General features: G+C 46.2%; 2 protein-coding genes across 3 annotated transcripts in view; one reads left to right on the top strand and one right to left on the bottom strand.

Annotated features, from left to right (window-relative positions):
* Positions 1-19,010, bottom strand: part of ndufv3 (NADH:ubiquinone oxidoreductase subunit V3) — a 44,382-nt gene extending 25,372 nt beyond the window's left edge. Inside the window, exons 1-2 of the mRNA XM_063050186.1 lie at positions 18,856-19,010; positions 18,505-18,583 (exon numbers count right to left, since the gene is read on the bottom strand). Coding sequence (XP_062906256.1) covers positions 18,505-18,583; positions 18,856-18,900 — 124 coding nt within the window. The 5' untranslated portion in view covers positions 18,901-19,010. The remainder of the gene's footprint in view (positions 1-18,504; positions 18,584-18,855) is intronic.
* wdr4 (WD repeat domain 4) overlaps positions 18,977-24,496 on the top strand; it is a 67,648-nt gene continuing 62,128 nt past the window's right edge. Inside the window, exons 1-2 of one of the 2 annotated variants that reach the window (XM_063050185.1) lie at positions 18,977-19,107; positions 19,475-19,510. In XM_063050185.1, the coding sequence (XP_062906255.1) occupies positions 19,028-19,107; positions 19,475-19,510 (116 nt within the window). In that variant the 5' untranslated portion in view covers positions 18,977-19,027. The remainder of the gene's footprint in view (positions 19,108-19,474; positions 19,511-24,496) is intronic. The other variant, XM_063050184.1, reaches the window with a different exon arrangement.

The following is a 24,496-nucleotide window of genomic DNA, read 5'->3' as shown; positions in this document are numbered from 1 at the left end:
GGGGGAGGGAGAGAGAGGGGAGAGAGGGAGGGGACAAAGAGGGTAGAGGGAGGTAGAAAAGGGGGTGAGGGGGAGAAAGGGGAGGGGGAAGAGAGAGGGAGGGGAGAGGGGGAAAGAGGGGAGGGGGAGAGAGGGGGGAAAGAGGGGAGGGGGAAGAGAGGGGAGGGGGAGAGAGGGGAGGCGGTGAGAGGGGGAGGGAGCAAGAGAGGGGGAGGGGGAAGAGAGGGAGGGAGAGATGGGGAGTGAGGCATGAGAAAGAGAGGTAGAGGGAGAGGGGAATCAGTGGGATAAGATGTGGGAGAGATGGGGCGAGATGGGGAGAGATGGAGAGGAGGAGAGAGGGGGCGAGAGTAGGGGGTTGAGAGAAGGGACAGAAAGAGTCAGTGGAGGGAGAGTGGAGAGAGAGAGAAGGGAGAAAGAGGAGGGAGAGATGGTGGAGAGATGGGGTAAGGGGAGAAAGAATGGGGAGGGGAGAGAGGGAGAGTGGAGAGAGAGATATGGAAGAGAAGGGGTGAGTGAGGGGGAAGAAAGGGGGGAGAGAAGGGGAGAGAGAGGGTAAGAGAGGTGGAGAGTGAGGAGAGAGAGGAGGAGCAAGAGAGGGAGAAAGTGGGAGGAGAGATGATCGGGAGAGATGGGGAAGGGGAGTGATGGGGAGAAAAGGGGGAGAGAGACAGGATAGAGAGGGGGTGAGAAAGAGGAGAGGGGAGAGTGGGGTGAGGGGAGATGGAAGAGAGGGGGAGAGGGCAGAGGGGGTAGAAAGGGGATGGGGAGAGGGAAGGGAGGGGGAGGGAGGAGAGAGATGGGGAGTGAGGCTTGAGAGAGAGAGGTAGAGGGGAAATTGGGGGATAGAGAGGTAGAGAAGGGGGAGAGAGAGAGGAGAGAGGTGAGGGGAGAGAAGGAAGAGGAGGGGGAAGAGACAGCAGTGAAGAGAGAAGGGGATGAGAGAAGAGGAGAGAGGGAGGCAGAGAGAGGGGCGAGATGAGGGGGGAGAGAGCGGGGAGAGATGGAGAGAGAGGGGGAGAGGGGCAAGAAAGGTCGGATAGAGAGGGAGGGTGGGGGTGAGAGAGTGAGAGAGAGGGGTCCCACAAGGATTGGTTCTGGGACCTCTACTTTTCGTGATTTTTATTAACAACCTGGATGTGGGGGTAGAGGGGTGGGTTGGCAAGTTTGCAGACGACACAAAGGTTGGTGCTGTTGTAGATAGTGTAGAGGATTGTCAAAGATTGCAGAGAGACATTGATAGGATGCAGCAGTGGGCTGAGAAGTGGCAGATGGAGTTCAACCCGGAGAAGTGTGAGGTGGTACACTTTGGCAGGACAAACTCCAAGGCAGAGTACAAAGTAAATGGCAGGATACTTGGTAGTGTGGAGGAGCAGAGGGATCTGGGGGTACATGTCCACAGATCCCTGAAAGTTGCCTCACAGGTGGATAGGGTAGTTAAGAAAGCTTATGGGATGTTAGCTTTCATAAGTCGAGGGATAGAGTTTAAGAGTCGCAATGTAATGATGCAGCTCTATAAAACTCTGGTTAGGCCACACTTGGAGTACTGTGTTCAGTTCTAGTCACCTCACTATAGGAAGGATGTGGAAGCATTGGAAAGGGTACAGAGGAGATTTACCAGGATGCTGCCTGGTTTAGAAAGTATGCATTATGATCAGAGATTAAGGGAGCTAGGGCTTTACTCTTCGGAGAGAAGGAGGATGAGAGGAGACATGATAGAGGTGTACAAGATATTAAGAGGAATAGATAGAGTGGATAGCCAGCACCTCTTCCCCAGGGCACCACTGCTCAATACAAGAGGATATGGCTTTATGGTAAGGGGTGGGAAGTTCAAGGGGAATATTAGAGGAAGGTTTTTTACTCAGAGAGTGGTTGGTGCGTGGAATGCACTACCTGAGTCAGTGGTGGAGGCAGATACACTAGTGAAATTTAAGAGACTACTAGACAGGTATATGGAGGAATTTAAGGTGGGGGGTCATATGGGAAGCAGGGTTTGAGGGCTGGCACAACAATGTGGGCCGAGGGGCCTGTAATGTGCTGTACTATTCTATATTCTATGAAAGAGGGCTGTCAGAGAGGGTGAGAGGGGAGAAAGAGGGGAGAGGAGCAGAGAGAGAGAGGGTGGGAGAAGGGCGGAAGAGAGATGGGGAGAGAGAGGGGGAGAGGGGAGGGGAGAGAGAAGAGTGAGAAGGTGGAAGAAGCGAGAGAGTGGGAGGGGACAGAGGGAGTGGGGAGAGATGGAGGAGGGGAGAGAGAGAATGGGGAGGGGGGAGGGACGTAGAGGGGGAGGGGTGAGGGGAGAGGGAGAGTGGAAAGGGGGAGAGATACGGGAAGAGAGGGGGCGAGTGAGAGGGGGAGAGAGGGAAGGAAAGAGTGGGGGAGAGAGTGTGGAAGAGATGGGGGAGAGAGAGTGGGGAGAAAGGGGGAGAGAGTGGGGAGAAATGGGGGAGAGAGTGTAGGGAGAGGGGGAGAGGGAGAGAGAGGGGGAGAGGGAGGGGGAGAACGGGGAGTAAAAGCGGCGGAGGCAGGGGAGAAATAGGAAGAGATAAAACCAGAACACACACGAAAGAGCAGCCATGTGCAGGGGAGAGAGTAGTATTGGTTGTATACAAGATAATAATCGTTCACATGAGAAAATTGAAAACCAGATGCATCAGAGAACAAGAGCAACTAAACATGAGAAAGAGCATGGTCACGGAGAGTCTTCTGCACTCTGTGGAAAACAGTCCCAAACTGTTCAGTCTTTCCCTATAACTCGAGTCCTCAAGTCCAGCAACATCCTTTGCATTTACAGGCAGCAATAAGAGGAATAAAGCTGACCATTTCACCGATTTGTGCCTCCAGCCTCCCTCTGTACATCAATGAACGTGAGGGTGCTGCTATTTTGCACTTACATTTGATTTCCCATCTCACACTTAAACTCCATCAGTTATTGTCCACCATATTTCTAACTGGTTTATATCTGACTGAATTCTTTGATGACTTCCTCACTATTCACAATTCCTACAATTTTTCATTTTGCTGTAACCTGGTGAATCACTCCACCTACATGTTCACTGAAGTAACAGAGCACTGATCCCCGTGAAACACCGCTGGTCACAGACCTTCAGACACATTAACACTACCTTATTGTTTTCCATGATTGAGCCCATTCTGAATCTGCTGGATCTCATGGATCTGATGTGTCTTAATCTTCCGGATCAGACAGGCATGTGGAACCTTGTCAAAAGCTTTACTGAAGTCTGATGTCCAGGAGGGGAGGGGAGGGGTCTGAGTTTGAGAGGCAGAGGCAAGTGGATGCTAAATGGAGGCAGCTAACAAGGTACAGAGGAGATGTCAGGGTAAGCTTTTTACGCAGAGAGTGGTGAGTGTGTGGAATGGGCTGCCAGCAACAGTGGTGGAGGTGGATACGATAGGGTCTTTTAAGAGACTTTTGGATAGGTACATGGAGCTCAGAAAAAGAGGGCTATGGGTAACCCTAGGTAATTTCTAAAGTAAGGACATGTTTGGCACAGCTTTGTGAGCCGAAGGACCTGTATTACGCTGTAGGTTTTCTATGTTTCTACGTTTCTTTTTTTTTGGCGTGTGCCTGCATGCGTGTACACGTCTGTGAGTGTGCGTCTGCATGTGCATGTGTGCGTGCCCGTGATGATGGATTTTTCATGGCTCTTTTACAAGGCGTGGAGCGAGAGAGAGAGAGACACTGAGACTGTGTGGCACACTGCTCCTCACACAGACATTTTCACAGTATTCTCCCTTCGTTTTACGAGGTCGAGTTGCGATCTCGACACTCAACCCGGCACGGATGGAAAGCGTACTCGGGGGCGGACCTGACTAGTTTCGAACTCAGGAACCTCTGCTCCCGGGTCCGGCGCTGATGTCGTTGCCCCACCAGCCGGCCCTGTTTCTATGTTTCTAAAAGAGAAAAGGTAGATGGAATGAGGTGGGAATGGGAGAGTGAAGGTGGAGACAGATGCTGGCAGAAGATAAGCAGAAATTCCAAGGGCTACCAGTGTTGAAAACTAAGTATGGTATGGATGGGCCAATGCAGAGTATAGGAAAAAGGTGCATAAGTTATGAACTAGGCCAACTCCAGCACGGATACTAGGTAACCCTAGGTTTATATCTAAAGTAGGGACATGTTCGGCACAGGTTTGTGGGCCGACGGCCCAGTATAGTGCTGTAGGTTTTCTATGTTTCCAACATCATCAAGGACACACCCAACCCAGTTATTCTCTCTTCTTCCCCCTCCCATTGGGCAGAAGATACAAAAGCTTGAGATCATACACCGCCAGCCTCAAGGACAGCTTCTATCCCACTGTTATCAGACTTGAACAGACCTCTGTCTGCCCTTTGGCCACAGGCAAGGAGCAAAATTAGCCAACACTTTTTTTTGTTTGAGAAGAGAGGAAGGTAGAAACTGGGAAATTATAGGTAGTTGAGTCATAAGGAAACAATTGGAGAAGTTTCGTAGAGATTAATTCCTATCTGGAAGAGCATGGACTTATTAGGGATAGTCAATGTGGCTTTTTGTGGGGGACGTCACATTTGATTTGAGTTTCTGAGGAGGTGACAGAGATGAATAGAGTCACAGAGCACTGCAGCACAGAAAGAGGCCCTTCAGCCCATCTAGCCCATGCTGAAATGTCATTCTGCCTAGTCCCATCGACCTGCACCCAGACCAGAATACCCCATACCCTCCTCATCCATGTACCTATCTAAATTTCTCTTAAATACTGCAATTGAACTCGCATCCATCACTTCAGCTGGCAGTTCATCCCACACTCTCACAAGTAAAGAAGTTCCCCCTTATGTTTCCCTTTAATATTTCACCTTTCACCCTTAACCTATGACCTCTAGGTCTAGTCTCGCATAACCTCAGAGGAAAAGCCTGCTTGTATTCACCCTGTCTATACACCTTGTAATTTTGAAAACTTCTATAAGATTTCTCCTCGTTCTCCTGCACTCCAGGGAATAAATTCCTAATCTATTCATCCTGTCCCTGTAACTCAGGTGATCCAGTCCTGACAACATCTGGTTTAGGATGCTGACTTAATCACAGGGCCAGATTCTTGATTGGACATGGCATCAAAGGTTATGGGAGAAGGCCGGGAACTGGGGTTGAGGAGAGGAAAAAAAAGGATCAGCCATGATTGAATGGCGGAGCAGACTCGATGGGCCAGTTGGCCTAATTTTGCTCCTAGGTTGAGTGAACTCGGCCTTTTCTCCTTGGAGCGACGGAGGATGAGAGGTGACCTGATAGAGGTGTATAAGATGGTGAGAAGCATTGATCATGTGGATAGTCAGAGGCTTTTTTACAGGGCTGAAATGGTTGCCACAAGAGGACACAGGTTTGAGGTGCTGGGGAGTAGGTACAGAGGTGATATCAGGGGTAAGTTTTTTTTACTCAGAGAGTGGTGAGTGCGTGGAATGGGCTGCCGGCGACGGCGGTGGAGGCGGATACATAGAACATACAATAGTACAGCACAGTACAGGCCCTTTGGCCCACAATGTTGTGCCGACCCTTAAACCCTGCCTCCCATATAACCCCCCACCTTAAATTCCTCTATATACTTGTCTAGTAGTCTCTTAAATTTCACTAGTGTATCTGCCTCCACCACTGACTCAGGCAGTGCATTCCACGCACCAACCACTCTCTGAGTAAAAAACCTTCCTCTAATATCCCCCTTGAATAAGATAGGGTCTTTTAAGAGACTTTTGGATAGGTACATGGAGCTTAGAAAAATAGAGGGCTATGGGGGAAGTCTAGTAATTTCTAAGGTAGGGGCATGTTCGGCACAACTTTCTGGGCTGAAGGGCCTGTATTGTGCTGTAGGTTTTCTATGTTTTCTATGGGGGACACCTCCCTCTCCCTTGCCAAGGAGAGAGAGAACCTGTGGGTTGTCAAATTCAGATGAAATGGGAAACTCCTTGGGTAACTGCAAGGTCTGTGTCTTTGCTATTGCTTAGCACACGCTTGGGCTCTGTGATTGTACTGATGCGCGTTTCATTTTGCCGGTGGGGGGAGGGGGATCGCTGCTCACTGCCGCTTACGCGCGGGGGGGGAGTTGGGGGGGACTTCGGGGTTCTAAAGTTTAACTGTCGTTCATTCTTTGGGGCACTTCTCTGTTTTCATGGATGTTTTGCAAAAAATTTCAGGATGTATATTGTATACACTTCTCTGGCATTACACTTGACCTTTGATATCTTAGGATCTAAAAGGCCAAATCGAGGTGGCGGGGCTGGGGCTGGGCCCAAAAATGAGGAACAAGGCAATGTTTGTGACCATTACAGAGACTTAGATGTCTTAGAGCAGGAATGGCTGCTCAGTGTGCCAGGGTTTAGATGTTTCAAAAAGGACAGGGAGCGAGACTAAATAGGTGGGGTGTGGCTTTGCTAATTAGGGAGTGTCGTAGCTCCAGGAAAGGAGGAAGTCATGAAGGCAATATCTACTGAGTCAGTGTGGGTGGAAGTCAGAAATAGGAAGAAGGCAGTAACTCCACTGGGTGTTTTTATAGACCACCCACTAGAGGAGCAGACAGGGAGGCAGATTCTGGAACGGTGCAATAATAGGGTTGTGATGGGAGACTTTAACTTTCCTAATATTGACTGACACCTCCTGAGAGCAACGGGCTTAGATGGGGTGGAGTTTGTTAGGTCTGTTCAGGAAGGTTTCTTGACACAGTATGTAGATAAGCCTATAAGAGGAGAGGCTGTATTTGATCTGGTATTGGGAAATGAACCTGGTCAGGTGTCAGATCTCTCAGTGGGAGAGTATGTTGGAGATAGTGATCACAACTCTATCTCCTTTACATTAGCACTAGAGAGGGACAGGAGCAGACAATTTGGGAAAACATTTAATTGAGGTAGGGGGAAATATGGTGCTGTTAGGCAGGTACGGGAGCATAAATGGGAGCAGATTTTCTCAGGGAAATGCATGGCAGAAATGTAGTAAATGTTCAGGGAACATTTGCATGGAGTTCTGCATAGGTATGTTCCACTGAGGCAGGGAAAGGATGGAAGGGTAAAAGAACCATGGTGTACAAAGAATGTAGAAAATCCAGTTAAGGAGAAAAGCTTACGAAACATTCAATAAGCTACTGCAGAGGTCCAGAAAATTACAAGGTTGCCAGGAAGGAGGCTAAGAATGAAGGTCGGAGAGCAAGAAGGGGCAATGAAGGCCTTGGCAAGAAGGAAAACCCCAAGGCATTCTACAAGTATGTGAAGAGCAAAAGGATGAACCGTGTGAGAATAGGACCAATCAAGTGTGACAGTGGACACATGTGCATGGAGTTGAAGAAGGTAGCGGAGGTACTTAATGAATACTTCACTTCAGTATTCATCAGGAAAAGGACCTTGGCAATTGTGGGAATGACTTACAGTGCACAGCATTTGACAAGGATCCACACGGTAGGCTTATTCAGAAAGTTAGAAGGCATGGGATCCAGGGAAGTTTGGCCAGGTGGATTCAGAATTGGCTTGCCTGCAGAAGGCAGAGGGTCATGGTGGAGGAAGTACATTCAGATTGGAGGATTGTGACTAGTGGTGTCCCACAAGGATCAGTTCTGGGACCTCTACTTTTCGTGATTTTTATTAACGACCTGGATGTGGGGATAGAAGGGTGGGTTGGCAAGTTTGCAGACGACACAAAGGTTGGTGGTGTTGTAGATAGTGTAGAGGATTGTCGAAGATTGCAGAGAGACATTGATAGGATGCAGAAGTGGGCTGAGAAGTGGCAGATAGAGTTCAACCTAGAGAAGTGTGAGGTGGTACACTTTGGAAGCACAAACTCCAAGGCAGAGTACAAAGTAAATGGCAGGATACTTGGTAGTGTGGAGGAGCAGAGGGATCTGGGAGTACATGTCCATAGATCCCTGAAAGTTGCCTCACAGGTGGATAGGGTAGTTAAGAACACTTATGGGGTGTTAGCTTTCATAAGTCGAGGGATAGAGTTTAAGAGTCGCGATGTAATGATGCAGCTCTATAAAACTCTGGTTAGGCCACAATTGGAGTACAGTGTCCAGTTCTGGTCACCTCACTATAGGAAGGATGTGGAAGCATTGGAAAGGGTACAGAGGAGATTTACCAGGATGCTGCCTGGTTTAGAGAGTATGCATTATGATCAGAGATTAAGGGAGCTAGGGTTTTACTCTTTGGAGAGAAGGAGGATGAGAGGAGACATGATAGAGGTGTACAAGATAATAAGAGGAATAGATAGAGTGGATAGCCAGCGCCTCTTCCCCAGGGCACCACTGCTCAATACAAGAGGACATGGCTTTAAGGTAAGGGGTGGGAAGTTCAAGGGGGATATTAGAGGAAGGTTTTTTACTCAGAGAGTGGTTGGTGTGTGGAATGCACTGCCTGAGTCAGTGCTGGAGGTAGATACACTCGTGAAGTTTAAAAGACAACTAGACAGGTATATGGAAGAAATTAAGATGGGGGCTTATATGGAAGGCAGGGTTTGAGGGTCGCAACAACATCGTGGGCTGAAGGGCCTGTAATGTGCTGTACTATTCTATGTTCTATGGACTGAAACGCTTGAGCATATAGACATTAAGAAAGAGAATGTGTTGGAGCTTTTGAAAAAAATTTAGACTCTTGGCAGTGTGGAAGATCAGAGAGATCTTATAGTCCGTGTCCATAGGACACTCAAAGTTGAATCGCAGGTTGACAGTGTTGTTAAGAAGGCATATGGTGTGTTGGCCTTTGTCAACCGTGGGACTAAGTTCAAGAGCCGTGAGGTAATGTTACAGCTATATCAGACCTTGGTCAGACACCACTTGGAGTACTGTGCTCAGTTCTGGTCATCTTACTACAGGAAGGATATGGATACTATACAGAGAGTGCAGAGGAGATTTACATGGAATGAGAATAGGTTGAGTGAACTTGGCCTTCTCTCCTTGGAGCGATGGAGGATGAGAGGTGACCTGACAGAGGTGTGTAAAATGATGAGAGGCATTGCATGTGGATAGCCAAGGGCTTTTTGCCAGGGCTGAAATGGCTAACATGAAGGGGCACAGTTTTGAGGTGCTTGGAAGTAGGTATAGAGGGGATGTCAAGGGTACGTTTTTCACATGGAGAGTGGTGGGTGCAAGGAACGCGCAGCCAGCAACAGTGGTAGAGGCGGATCCAATAGGGTCTTTTAAGAGACTCTTAGATAGGTACATGGAGCTTAGAAAAACTGAGGACTATGCAGTAGGGTCATGGTCACCGACCTTTTTAAGCCCAAGATCACCTACCTCGACCTTTGTGAAAAGCAAGATCTGCCTACTAAATCGTTTAGAGAAAACACAGCTCAGATTGTACTTCCAATTTGAGGCCTTTTATTTGGGCTAAATGTATTTGAATTACACAAAATACTTTTGTCAAACTTTCAAATTAGTTCAAACAAGAAAACACTGTAACTGGCATATCAAACAGGCCATAGCTGTCTTTCTTTAAGAATATTACAATACTTCACACATTTAATTCTAAGTTTCATTATTTAGTTTTATTTCAACACAAAAAATAAATGAATAAAAATTGATTGTTGCACTGTGTGATGAGTGGGGCTGAATACTTTCTGCTAGTTCCCTGAAATTTGGCTCATAACTACAGGCAGCTAGTCTGAGACAGTCTGTGAGGTGTCTGTCAGTAAGAGAGCTCCTGTACTTAGATTTATTAATTTTCAGCTGTGAAAATGCAATTTCACACAGATAAGTTGACCCGAAGAAGGCACTGACTTTTAGCGCATGTGGTGAGATAAGGAAACTTCTCCCTGCTGACAAGTCCCCAAAAGTCACCGTCCCCTGATCTTGCTTTAAGCTTGATGTCATTTTGCAGATCAATTATTTCCATTTCAGAATCACTTGGCACACCAAATACTTGCTGGAGTTTGGCTGCTATCTGTTCTATATCGATCGGCAAAAATGGGTTTGAAATAAATGCAGCAATATCTTTCATGACGTTTAACTCCCCAAAACGCCAATCGAACTCTATTGCCAGTGTGTCTGTGAGCACAGTACTGCTCAGGGCGAAAAGCATTTTTTTCCGTGATGGCTGGTAACATTTTTTCCAAGTTGGGAAAGTGTGTCAACCTCCCTTTGTTTAAATTTGAAATCCAAACACCGAGCTTGGCCTTAAACGCATTTACTGCGCTTATCATGTGGGTTAGGTATTGGTTTTTTCCCATGAACTCGTTAAGTGCGTTTAATTTAACCGTTATGTCTGTCAGAAACGCTATATCCAGTAGCCACGCATCATCTGACAGCTCCTCATGCTCCTCGTTTCTTGTTGACAGGAAAGTCTTTATCTCAGGCAGCAAGTCAAGAAATCGTTGTAGCACTTGGCCGCGACTCAACCACCGAACATTAGCATGAAGAATTATGTCTCCGTAAGCGGCGTCGAGCTCATCCAATAACGCCTTGAATAAGCGTTGCTGAAGCGCTTTTGTTCGAATCAAGTTTATCAGTTTGACCACCAGTGTCATTACATGAGATAAGTCCACAACCTTCCCAGCCAAGGCCTGCTGATGAATCACACACTGATAATCCAGGAAGCTGGGAAAATCAGGGTCATGACGGCACAGTGCTATAAAACGAACATGCACTCCGCGCATTGCTGGAGCCCCATCAGTAGTAATTGCCACCAGTTTATGAATGGGGATGTCATTTTCACGGTTATATTTTTTAAACTCATTGTAAATATCCCCACCTCTCGTTCTCTCCTTTAATTGCGAAAGCGTCAGGAAGTCCATAAGACAAAGGAGCAGAAGTAGGCCATTCGGCCCATCGAGTCTGCTCCGCCATTTTATCATGAGCTGATCCATTCTCCTATTTAGTCTCACTCCCCTGCCTTCTCACCATAACCTTTGATGCCCTGGCTACTCAGATACCTATCAATCTCTGCCTTAAGTACACCCAATGACTTGGCCTCCACTGCTGCCCGTGGCAACAAATTCCATAGATTCACCACCCTCTGACTAAAAAAATTTCTTCGCATTTCTGTTCTGAATGGGCGCCCTTCAATCCTTATGTCATGCCCTCTCGTACTAGACTCCCCATCATGGGAAACAACTTTGCCACATCCACTCTGACATGCCTTTCAACATTCGAAATGTTTCTATGAGGTCTCCCCTCATTCTTCAAAACTCCAAGGAATACAGTCCAAGAGCGACAAACGTTCCTCATATGTTAACCTTCTCATTCCCAGAATCATTTTAGTGAATCTTCTCTGTACCCTCTCCAACGTCAGCACATCCTTTCTTAAATAAGGAGACCAAAACTGCCCACAGTACTCCAAGTGAGGTCTCACCAGCGCCTTATAGAGCCTCAACATCAAATCCCTGCTCCTATACTCTATTCCTCTAGAAATGAATGCCAACATTGCATTCGCCTTCTTCACTACTGACTCAACCTGGAGGTTAACTTTAAGGGTATCCTGTACGAGGACTCCCAAGTCCTGTTGCATCTCAGAACTTTGAATTCTTTCCCCATTTAAATAATAGTCTGCCCGTTTATTTTTTCTGCCAAAGTGCATAACCATACACTTTCCAACATTGTACTTTATTTGCCACTTCTCTGCCCATTCTTCCAACCTATCCAAGTCTCTCTGCAGACTCTCCGTTTCCTCAGCACTACCGGCCCCTCCACCTATCTTCGTATCGTCAGCAAACTTAGCCACAAAGCCATCTATTCCATAATCCAAATCGTTGATGTACAATGTAAAAAGAAGCGGCCCCAACACTGATCCCTGTGGAACACCACTGGTAACCGGCAGCCAACCAGAATAGGATTCCTTTATTCTCACTCTCTGTTTCCTGCCAATCAGCCAACGCTCTATCCACGTATGTAACTTTCCCGTAATTCCATGGGCTTTATCTTGTTAAGTAGCCTCATGTGTGGCACCTTGTCAAAGGCCTTCTGAAAATCCAAATATACAACATCCACTGCATCTCTCTTGTCTAGCCTACTGGTAATTTCTTCAAAAAATTGTAATAGGTTTGTCAGGCAGCATTTTCCTTTAAGGAATCCATGCTGAGTTCTGCCTATCTTGTCATATGCCTCCAGGTACTCTGTAACCTCATCCTTGACAATCGACTCCAACAACTTCCCAACCACTGATGTCAAGCTAACAGGTCTATAATTTCCTTTTTGCTTCCTTGCCCCCTTCTTAAATAGCAGAGTGACATTTGCAATCTTCCAGTCCTCTGGAACCATGCCAGAATCTATCGACTTTTGAAAGATCATCGCTAATGCCTCCGCAATCTCCACAGCTACTTCCTTCAGAACACGAGGGTGCATTCCATCTGGTCCAGGAGATTTATCTACCTTTAGCCTATTCAGCTTCCTGAGTACTTTCTCTGTCGTAATTGTGACTGCGCACACTTCTCTTCCCTGCCACCCTTGAGTGTCCGGTATACTGCTGATGTCTTCCTCAGTGAAGACTGATGCAAAATACTCGTTCAGTTCCTTTGCCATCTCCTTATCTCCCATTACAATTTCTCCAGCATCATTTTCTATCGGTCCTATATCTACTCTCACCTGTCTTTTACTCTTTATATACTTGAAAAAGCTTTTAGTATCCTCTTTGCTAGCTTCCTTTCATAGTTCATCTTTTCTCTTTCAATGACATTCTTGGTTTCCTTTTGTAAGGTTTTAAAAACTTCCCAATGCTCTGTCTTCCCACTAATTTTTGCTTCCTTGTATGCCCTCTCCTTTGCTTCAACTTTGACTTCTCTTGTCAACCATGGTTGCATCCTTTTTCCACGCGAAAATTTCTTCTTTTTTGGAATATACCTGTCTTGCACATTCCTCATTTCTCGCATAAACTTCAGCCACTGCTGCTCTGCTGTCTTTCCCGCCAGTGTCCCTTTCCAGTCAACTTTGGCCAGTTCCTCTCTCATGCCACTGTAACTTCCTTTACTCCACTGAAATACCGACACATCAGATTTCGGCTTCTCTTTTTCTAATTTCACAGTGAACTCAATCATGTTATGATCACTGCCTCCTAAGGGTTCCTTCACCTCAATCTCTCTAATCACCTCTGGTTCATTACACAATACCCAATCCAGTACAGCCGATCCCCTAGTGGGCTCAACAACAAGTCCTCATTTGTTGTAAAATCCTGGAAAGCCATTCTGACAAATACAACAAGCTGAGCTGTTTGCATTACGTCCAGGGATTCATCGAACTACAGTGAAAAATATTCACAGAGTGACAAGTCCTTTAACACTTGTCGATCCACGTCCTCTGACAGTGACTCTACCCTCCTTGTCACTGTTGCAGGGCCAAGCGGTATATTATGTATTGCGGTTGTGATGTCGTTTTTGTTTTTAAAGTCATTAAAAACAGTCTCTGCGGTAATGACCATTGCTTCCTTGAATAAATCGCCATCTGTTAAAGGCTTCTTGTGTTTAGCCAAAAGGTGACTTACATGAAATGATGCTTCAATAGCAGCCTGTTTTGTGAAAAACGATTGCTGGGCCTTCAACCCCGATTTCAGCTCCTCAACTTTCCTGGCACGAATTGCGCTCTTTGGGGGGTAGGTGTCTTTAAACTTCTGGTGGTTGGTGTTGTGGTGCCGCTCCAGATTCCCTCTTTTAGTCAGTGCTTGTGTTTGGTGGCACAACATACATACACACACTTGTCTTTCACCAAGGTAAATAGAAATTCCTCTTCCCATTCTGGATGGAAGTTGTACGTTTTCGCCTTCTTTCGTGGAGCCTCCGCCATGCTAGCTAGCTACCTTGCAGGATATCACGAGTGAGTGCCATATATTGATGTTTGCAACAGTCTCTACTCTTTTCTAACCTAATTGGTCACTTTGATGCAGCACAAGCTACACTGAAAATGTGGTGGATGGCGGGGGAGCTACACACATGCGCACTGGGCAGAAAGAACCGAACTAAAACCCCACAACCCGGAAACAATCTCTCTTTACAAATAGTTTTCAATAGCGAAAATATTGCTATATTACCATTATCCTAATTAGTATTACTTATTTTTATAATGCTCACATTACAACAGTATTTGTGTATTTATTTTTCATTTTTTTCGGGATCGACTGGGAAAGTCTCAAAGGTCGACCAGTCGATCACGATCGACGGGTTGGCGACCCTTACAGTAGGGAAATTCTAGGCAGTTTCTAGAGTAGGTTACACGGTTGACACAACATTGTGGACCAAATGGCCTATAATGTGCTGTAAATCTCTGTTTTATGTTTGGCCAATTATGTGCAGGGCCAGATTGAAAAGGTTGGGTTGTCAGGGTTAGAGGCAAGCTCGCAGCTCAGTGCAGTACTGGACTGAGGCTGTGGCCTGCATCTAGCAGGCTCCAGGATTGGCTGCAGTGATGACTGGCTTCCACTTTGGACTCAATCTCATGAAATTTAGTTTTGACTTTTATTCGTTCTCTTTTTATTGTTTGCACGATTTGTTCTTTATTTGCACATTGAGTGTTTGACAGTCTTTTTTAAGGGATTCTATTGGTTTTCATTTTTTTTTGTGGCTGCCTATAATGAGACGAATTTCAAAGTATTACATAGCATGTGTACTCTGATAACAACAGAATCTGGAACTTTGATCAGGGATTAGACAACACACTGGATCCCTCATTGTTGACTGATTATGGCAGATGATGATCTAGCTGCCGCTTTTCATGTGGGCGATCTGTTAGTTTCTGTGCAAGGAAGGGAGGTGGGTGGGTTGGGGTTTGAGAGTTTTGTTTCTATTTATTTTTCATGTGGGGGAAAGGTTGATGTCTTTTCTTTCCACAACTCCCATGGAGTTTCTGTATTTCATAGCTATCTAGAGAAGACAAATATCAGAGTTGTATTTTACATGCACACTTTGACAATGAAATGAACGTTTGAACTTTTTAGATCCAGAGATCTGGGAGACTGTATACACAATTGGCATGCCACAGAAGACAGAGGGTAGGAGAGGAGCAGTGTTATTCTGACTGGAAGTTTGTGACTACTGGAGTTCCACATGGATCAATATTGTGACCTCTTTTGTTTGTGATGTAGATAAATGGTTGGGATAAAAGGTAGGTGGACTGATTAGAAGTTTAAGTAAGATGGATAGGGTGGATAGCGAAGAAAGTTGTTAAAGGATATAGCAGAGTATAGATCATTCAGAAATATAGGACATAGAATAGTACAGCACAGTACAGGCCCTTCGGCCCACAATGTTGTGCCGACCCTCAATCCCTGCCTCCCATATAACCCCCCCACCTTAAATTCCTCCATATACCTGTCCAGTAGTCTCTTAAACTTCACTAGTGTATCTGCCTCCACCACTGACTCAGGCAGTGCATTCCACGCACCAACCACTCTCTGAGTAAAAAACCTTCCTCTAATATCCCCCATGAACTTCCCACCCCTTACCTTAAAGCCATGTCCTCTTGTATTCAGCAGTGGTGCCCTGGGGAAGAGGCGCTGGCTATCCACTCTATCTATTCCTCTTATAATCCTGTACACCTCTATCATGTCTCCTCTCATCCTCCTTCTCTCCAAAGAGTAAAGCCCTAGCTCCCTTAATCTCTGATCATAATGCATACTCTCTAAACCAGGCAGCATCCTGGTAAATCTCCTCTGTACCCTTTCCAATGCTTCCACATCCTTCCTATAGTGAGGCGACCAGAACTGGACACTGAACTCCAAGTGTGGCCTAACCAGAGTTTTATAGAGCTGCATCATTATATCGCGACTCTTAAACTCTATCCCTGGACTTATGAAAGCTAACACCCCATAAGCTTTCTTAACTACCCTATCCACCTGTGAGGCAACTTTCAGGGATCTATGGACATGTACCCCCAGATCCCTCTGCTCCTCCACACTACCAAGTATCCTGCCATTTACTTCGTACTCTGCCTTGGAGTTTGTCCGTCCAAAATGTACCACCTCACACTTCTCTGGGTTGAACTCCATCTGCCACTTCTCAGCCCACTTCTGCATCCTATCAATGTCTCTCTGCAATCTTTGACAATCCTCTACACTATCTACAACACCACCAACCTTTGGGTCGACTGCAAACTTGCCAACCCACCCTTCTACCCCCTCATCCAGGTCGTTAATAAAAATCACGAAAAGTAGAGGTCCCAGAACAGATTCTTGTGGGACACCACCAGTCACAATCCTCCAATCTGAATGTACTCCCTCCATCACCACCCTCTGCCTTCTGCAGGCAAGCCAATTCTGAATCCACCTGGCCAAACTTCCCTGGATCCCATGCCTTCTGACTTTCTGAATAAGCCTACCGTGTAGAACCTTGTCAAATGCCTTACTAAAATCCATATAGATCACATCCACTGCACTACCCTCATCTATATGCCTGGTCACCTCCTCAAAGAACTCTATCAGGCTTGTTAGACACGATCTGCCCTTCACAAAGCCATGCTGACTTTCACTGATCAGACCATAATTCTCTAAATGCCCAGAGATCCTATCTCTAAGAATCCTTTCCAACAGCTTTCCCACCACAGACGTAAGGCTCACTGGTCTATAATTACGCGGACTATCCCTACTACCTTTTTTGAACAAGGGGACAACATCCACCTCCCTCCAATCCTCCGGTACCATTCCCGTGGACAACGAGGACATAAAGATCCTAGCCAGAGGCTCAGCAATATCTTCCCTCGCCTCGTGGAGCAGCCTGGGGAATATTCTGTCAGGCCCCGGAGACTTATCCGTCCTAATGTATTTTAACAGCTCCAACACCTCCTCTCCCTTAATATCAACATGCTCCAGGTCATCAGCCTCACTCATATTGTCCTCACCATCATTAAGTTCCCTCTCATTGGTGAATACCGAAGAGAAGTATTCATTGAGGACCTCCCTCACTTCCACAGCCTCCAGGCACATCTTCCCACCTTTATCTCTAATCGGTAGTACCTTCACTCCTGTCATCCTCTTGTTCTTCACATAATTGAAGAATGCCTTGGGGTTTTCCTATACCCTATTCGCCAAGACCTTCTCATGCCCCCTTCTTGCTCTTCTCAGCCCCTTCTTAAGCTCCTTTCTTGCTTCCCTATATTCCTCAATAGACCCATCTGATCCCTGCTTCCTAATCCTCATGTATGCTGCCTTCTTCCACCTGACTAGATTTTCCACCTCACTTGTCACCCAGGGTTTCTTCACCCTACCATTCTTTATCTTTCTCACCGGGACAAATTTATCCCTAACATCCCGCAAGAAATCCCTAAACATCGACCACATGACCATAGTACATTTCCCTGCAAAAACATCATCCCAATTCACACCCACTGACTCAGCCTGTAAATTAACCTTCTGGGAGTCTTGCATGAGCATTGACGAGGATTATGCTGTGCTGTACTTCCTACAGGACAGATATGCACGGTGGTAGATTATTTCTATATTACCAAAGCATAGAAAATCAACGCAGAGCAGAGAGGTTTCACTGGAACTGTTTACAACATACACCATTGTTTCAGTACTGCGTGCATTTCTAATCAAATTGTAGGAAAGATGGAATTGCATTGCGAAGGGTGCTGAGGAAATTAATGAGGGTGTTGGGAGTTCAGAGCTGAAGGAAGGTTTAAAAATTGTACATAAAAAACCCTGGTCACACCCCACTTGGAGTACTGTGTTCAGTTCTGGTCACCTCACTACAGGAAGAATATGGATACTATAGAGAGAGTGCAGAGGAGATTTACACGGATATTTCCTGAATTGGAGGGCCACCTTATGAGAATAAGTTGAGTGAACTTGGCCTTTTTTCCTTGGAGCAATGAAGGATGAGAGGTGACCTGACAGAGGTGTATAAGATGATGTGTGGATTGTGTGGATAGCCAGAGGCTTTTCCCAGGGCTGAAATCGCTAATACAAGGGGGCATAGTTTTAAGGTGTTTGGAAATAGGTACCGAGGGGATATCAAATTTTTCACACAGAGAGTGGTTGGTGCATAGAATGCACTGCCAGCGGCAGTGGTGGAAGCTGATACAATAGGGTCTTTTAAGAGCCTCTTGGATAGGTACATGGAGCTTAGAAAAATAAAAGTTAGTCTCTGCAGTAGGTGACATGGCCAGTACAACATTGTGGGCCGAAGGGCCTGTAATATGCTGTAAATTTCTATGTTCTATGTATCAGTGATGGGGTCAGAATACTCGGAACCAGAAAGAGATGAAAATCCCTGTCACATTAAAGCAATACTTGGATGGGTTCTCAAATAGTCGTTACCTGCAGGTCTTAAAGTACAGTATATATTTAGTTGAGTAAATGCTTTTCATTTGGCAGGATATGATGGATAAACTCTGATAATAGCAGTAAGTGATTCCAATAACCTGGTCCAGTTCTTGGAGACCTTGGGGTACTGAGGAGCAGCTCCTTGCCTAGTGACTAGAGACCTGAAGAGGCATGTTTTAAATCCTTGGTGTCTGCATTTCTGAAATTGGCGTTTGCTACCACTTTACTTGCAATGAATCTAAGGTTCTTGCTGATTCCTACCCCAATGAGCGTGAAGCAGAGACCTTAACTTCAGATTGAAGCAAAATTTATTTCCCCTACCCTTGATTTTCTTCTTCTGTGGCCTGGGTGCTTTGGTGGTGAAAGCTGCCAAAGTTCCCAATTTCTCGAGAAGTAGCATCTGAGAATACAATATAAATATATTACTTTTATTATAAAATCATAAAAGATGTATAACATGATTTAGAATAATTTAGAAAGGACTACGCAATCTCATTCCAGATTGGTACAATTCCAGATTCCCACAATGGGGGGGGGGAGGAGAACCAGAGGACGAAACAAGGACTCGGCGGTAAATTGGGACTGACAACAATCACATCCTTGCATCCCTACTCTCCAAACTTACTCCTTCCCGTCGCCCCCTCCCACACTTTCACACCGACCCCACCCTACCCGTCGAGTTTCGCAAACGCCGAGCCGCAAAAACGACGCCGCCATTGTCCGAGAGTGGAACCAAACGCCTTAGGTTCGGTGCACGAAGGACAGAGGGAAGCAAAGTAGTGGTGCACAGCGCCGGCCTGTCGAGCCGACGGCGCATGCTCTCGGGGAACGTGGGTCGGGGGTCATGTTGTTCGGTTGTTGTGGTGCCGCGCTTTTCTTCAGTCGCGGCGCTCGAGTCCTGGGGCTAAGTCTGGGACATTGCGGGTGAGAGGAGCCGAGAGACATGGAGGGTGAAAGGGGCCGGGGAACTCGAGGGATGGAGGGAGGGGGGTTAGAGAGTCCGGGGTATTCAGGCTGTGGGAAGTTGGTGGGTCCGGCGGATTAGGGGCTGGGGTGTTTCGGGGGAGGGGAGTGTGAGGTGGCTGGAGAACTCGGGGTGGGTGAAAGGGGCTGGGAGACTTGGGGAAATAAGAGACTCGGTGGGTGATGTGGGTTGGGAGGTGAGATCTTATACTGCTGTACTCTTAAGCTATCTTCCTATCCTCTTCCCTTCCCTCCCCGCCTGACCTCTTCCTCTTTTTTTCCCACTTTTGGAATAATTTTGACTAATTACTTCTTAATTTCTTTGCAGGGAACCTTTTGTTTATGACTGTACAGCTGAAACAAGGTGTGTTTACATTCTAATTCACTAAACTCACTTTGAACTCTTATGAGAAGCTGGGTAGCTGTGCTAGAAACAATGGAAATTTCAGAGCACCAAGTGTTGACCTTGTACTTTGCAGGTGCAGCCTCTTGTGATCTCCGCCTGCTCTTTCATTATCTTTGCTTCTTCTTGACCTGTTGAAATATTTTTACTGTGAATCAAATGGGTGTTCTGACGTGAATGAAATCACCGGTGAAAAGTACTGGTAGATATGAAGCAGCCTCTTTATTCAACAAAAGAAGGTACAGCAGGCATCGTCTGGAGATGCTTTCAGTCGAAATGTCTGTCTATGCCGAGCATTATTCACATTTTATGTGCTGAAGGATAAAGAACATTTAGGATAATTCAAACAAATGAAAGGGTTATCACGCGAGGAACATTTGATGACTCTGGGTCTGTACTCAGTGGAATTTAGAGGATGAAGGGAGGAGATCTCATTGAAACCTTTAGAGTATTGAAAGGCTTAGAGAGAGTTGATGTGGAAAGGATGTTTCCCATGATGGGTGAGTCAAGGACAAGAAGGCACAGCCTCAGGATAGAGGGGTGCCCATTTTAGCCAGACAGTGGTGAATTTGTTACCATAGGCAGCTGTGGAGGCCAGCTTGTTGGGTGTATTTAAGGCAGAGATTGATAGGTTCTTATATTATTCTCCGTATCTTCCACCACCTCCAACGGGATCCCACCACTAAGCACGTCTTTCCCTCCCCCCCATCCTGCCCCACCGATCTCCCTCCTGGCACTTATCCTTGAAAACGGAACAAGTGCTACATATGCCCTTACACTTCCTCCCTTACCACCATTCAGGGCCCCAGACAGTCCTTCCAGGTGAGACGACACTTCGCCTGTGAGTCGTCTGGGGTGATATACTGTGTCTGGTGCTCCTGACGTGGCCTGTATATTGGCGAGATCCGATGCAGACTGGGAGATCGTTTCGCTGAACACCTATGCTCTGTCCGCCAGAGAAAGCAGGATCTCCCAGTGGCCACATATTTTAATTCCACATCCCATTCCCGTTCTGACATGTCTATCCACGGCCTCCTCTACTGTAAAGATGAAGCCACACTCAGGTTGGAGGAACAACACCTTATATTCCGTCTGGGTAGCCTCCAACATGATGGCATGAACATTGACTTCTCTAACTTCCGTTAATGCCCCTCCTCCCCCTTGTACCCCATCCCTTATTTATTTATTTATTTATTTACACACATCTTTTTCTCTCTCTCCTTTTTTTCCCTCTGGCCCTCTCACTATACCCCTTGCCCATCTGGGTTTTCCCCCCTCCCCCTTTTCTTTCTCCCTGGGCCTCCTGTCCCATGATCCTCTCATATCCCCTTTGCCAATCACCTGTCCAGCTCTTGGCTCCATCCCTCCCCCTCCTGTCTTCTCCTATCATTTTGGATCTCCCCCTCCCCCTCCCACTTTCAAATCTCTTACTAGCTCTTCTTTCAGTTAGTCCTGACGAAGGGTCTGGGCCCGAAACGTCAACTGTACCTCTTCCTAGAGATGCTGCCTGGCCTGCTGCATTCACCAGCAACTGTGATGTTTTTTTGCTTGATAGGTTCTTGATTGGACATGGCATCAAAGGTTATGGGGAGAAAGGCAAGAAATGGGGTTGAGGAGTTGGAAAGAAGGATCTGCCATGATTGAATGACAAAGCAGACTTGATGGGCCAAATAGCCTAATTCTGCTCCTATGTCTTATGGTCAAATCCATATTTACAATCTTCCCACCATTGCACCCAGAACAAGTGTTAATCACTGTCACATCCATGCAGTGGAATGTGGATTGGAATCATGCATGTGCAGGCATCGGTTAAGTGTTGCCTGTTTCCCAGTCTCTGAACCTATTGTTCAGAGTTGCATTAAAATCAAATCAACAATACATATTCAGATGACTGGTGGCTGGAGTCATTTGCTAAATGTAAATGTACTGAACCCAAAAATCATTCTACAGACCCTCCTCTCCTCTTGGCCCTTCTGGACAAAAGTGAATTTGTACCAGGAAATGACTGCCTAAAGGAGGATCTACTCAAATAGGGCAGCAGAAATGCTGTGCCTTGGAACCCCCCCCCCCCAATTATTTTGTGTACATCTACATCTTTAAAAAAGGAGGAAGGCAGCAGAAGGGAAATTATAGACCAGTCGGCCTGACCTCAGTGGTTGGAAATGTGTTGGAGTCATCTGTTAAAGATGACGTTATGGAGTACTTGGTAAGATAGGACAAGTCATCATGGTTTCCTTGAAGGAAAATCCTGCCTGACAAACCTGTTGGAATTCTTTGAGGAGATTACAGGTAGAAGAGATAAAAGGGGATGCAGTGGATGTTGTATATTTGGACTTTCAGAAGGCCTTTGACGAGGTGCCACTCATGAGGCTGCTTACCAAGATAAGAGCCCATGGTATTACAGGAATGTTACTGGCATGGTTAGAGCATTGGCTGATTGGTAGGAGGCAGCGAGTGGGAATAAAAAGATTATTTTCTGGTTGGCTGCCAGTGACTAGTGGTGTTCCGCAGGCTGCGGTGTTGGGACTGCTTTCTATGTTATATATCAATGATTTAGATGATGGAATAGATGGCTTCGTTGCCAGGTTTGCAAATGATACGAAGATTAGTGGAGGGGCAGGTAGTGTTGAGGAAACAGGTATAGTGCTGAAGGACTTAGATTAGGAGAATGGGCAAGAAAGTGGCAAATGAAATACATTGTTGGCAAATGCATGGTCATGCACTTCGGTGGTAGATATAAATGTGCAGATTATTTTCTAAATGGGGAAAAAATCTGAAGATCTGAGATGCAGAGGGACTTGAGTCCTTGTGCAGAACACCCTGAAGGTTAACTTTCAGGTAGAGTTGGTGAAGGAGGCAAGTACAATGTTAGCATTCATTTCAAGGGGTCTAGAATACAAGAGCAGGGATGTGATGCTGAGGCTTTATAAGACACTGGTGAGGCCTCACCTTGAGTACTGTGAATAGTTTTGGGCTCCTCATCTAGAAAAAAGTATGGTGGTATTGGAGAAGGTTCAGAGGATGTTCACAAGTATGATTCTGGGAATGAAATGGAACATTTGATAGCTGTGTGTCTGTACTTGCTGGAATTTAGAAGAATGAAGGGGGATCTCATTGAAACCTTTCCATTGTTGAAAGGGAGAGAGAGTAGATGTGGAAAGGATATTTCCCATGGTGGGGGAGTCTCGGACAAGAGGGCACAACCTCAGGTAGAGGGATGCCCTTTCAAAACAGATGCGGAGAAATTTCTTCAGCTAGCGGGTGGTGAATTTGTGGAATTTATTACCACAGGCAGTTGTGGAGGCCAGGTCATTGGGTGTATTTTATGGCAGAGCTTGATAGGTTCTTGAACATGGCATCAGAGGTTATGGGGAGAAGGCTGAGGAGTGGGGCTGAGGAGGGGAAAAAAGGATCAGCCATGATTGAATGGCGGAGCCAACTTGAATCGGCCAAATGGCCTAATTCTGCTCCTATATCTTATGGTCTTATCTACACTATCATCCCTAATCGCTAACTAAGCAGCGAGATTGTTACAGAGATTTGAACATGTGTTTCAAAATGTGTCTTCATTCGTATACTTGTTGGCTGTTTTCCTGTTGGCTGACTGCAGCTTGATCAGATTCATTGTTTTCACCCCTTTGTACTCTGGTCCCTTTCCAGGAACACCAGGAAGGTCACAGGCCCTCTCATCGATGTGCAGGAGGGGTTGGGATGGTCTCTATTTGCAAGGTGCTGGCATCCCCTTCCGAACTGACTCGCCCAGCTCATTTGTATTCACTCCCCATTCAGGCTGTGGGTGACTGCTTTCAGATGCTGTGTGCAATCTCGGTCTGCCTTGCTATTGGAGTTGTGGAGCCTGCTGTCTCTGCTTTAACTTAAAACCCTCCCATCTACTTTTCCCAATATCTTTTTTGATATTCAACTAATTATCTGTCTTGGCATTTGCTGTGTATGTTTTTCCATCAGTTATGGTCGGGTCTGGTATGGCCAGCTGGTGTTCATCTCTTAGGTTCTCTGTAATTACATGGATGCTGGGTACACTTGATCCCCACCTACTCGTCTGTGGGAGTCATATGGTTTAACTTGAGTCCAGTGTTTCCACTGGCTGCCTTGCTGAGTCTGCACACAGACACAAGTGTCACTTGTTAAGAGTACCCTCTGTGGTCCTATCCATCTGGGAGCAAACACTGCCCTCACTATGACTTGGTCACTCGGCTGTGGGAGGACTATCTCCTTTCCCTCCGGATGTCTCTGATTAACAATATGCTGCTATTGTTTTGCTCAGTCCTCCAACACCAAGTTGGTTACAAAGGTCTTTCACACACTGTCGTTCTATACTGGTAAGCCCCAGGCTCACTGCAACCTGTAACTACCTCATAAGGGAGTTGCATTATTTGCCCCATCAATGATTCGTAGGGGCTGAGACCCAGTGCACGGTTTGGGGTTGCTCGTAATCTCATCAGGATTCCTGGTAATACATCAACCCATGTCTTTCCCATCTCAACTCTAGCTTTGGCTAAGGTGTTCTTGTTTGTTTTGTTCATCTTTTATACCATTCCTGAACTTTAAGGGTGGTAGAGTATGTGGAACCATTGTTGAATCCTTAACAGTCGGCACATTTCCTTCATCACTTTCCCTGTGAAATGTGCCCCCTGCTCCGAGTCCATCTGAACTGGGTTCCCCACCTTGGGAGGTTTCCTGAACTAGAATTCATGCAGCAGTGCTAATGGTGCATTCCCTTGCACAAATGCAATGTCCTGCTGCAACCAATGTGTCTGTTTCGTTGAGTAATAAATTGAGCTATGATACTGTGACCATTACAGAGACTTGGATGACTCAGGGGCAGGAATGGTTACTCAGAGTGCCAGGCTTTAGATGTTTCAGAATTGGAGGAGCAAATCTGCAGAGAGATAGCAGGTAACTGCAGGAAACATAAAGTTGTGGTGG

This window comes from Mobula hypostoma, chromosome 6 (genome assembly GCF_963921235.1).
Source record: "Mobula hypostoma chromosome 6, sMobHyp1.1, whole genome shotgun sequence".
Taxonomy (NCBI): Eukaryota; Metazoa; Chordata; class Chondrichthyes; order Myliobatiformes; family Myliobatidae; genus Mobula; species Mobula hypostoma.
The sequence above is the reverse complement of the archived record's forward strand: the minus strand, read 5'-3'. Positions and strand labels throughout refer to the sequence as shown.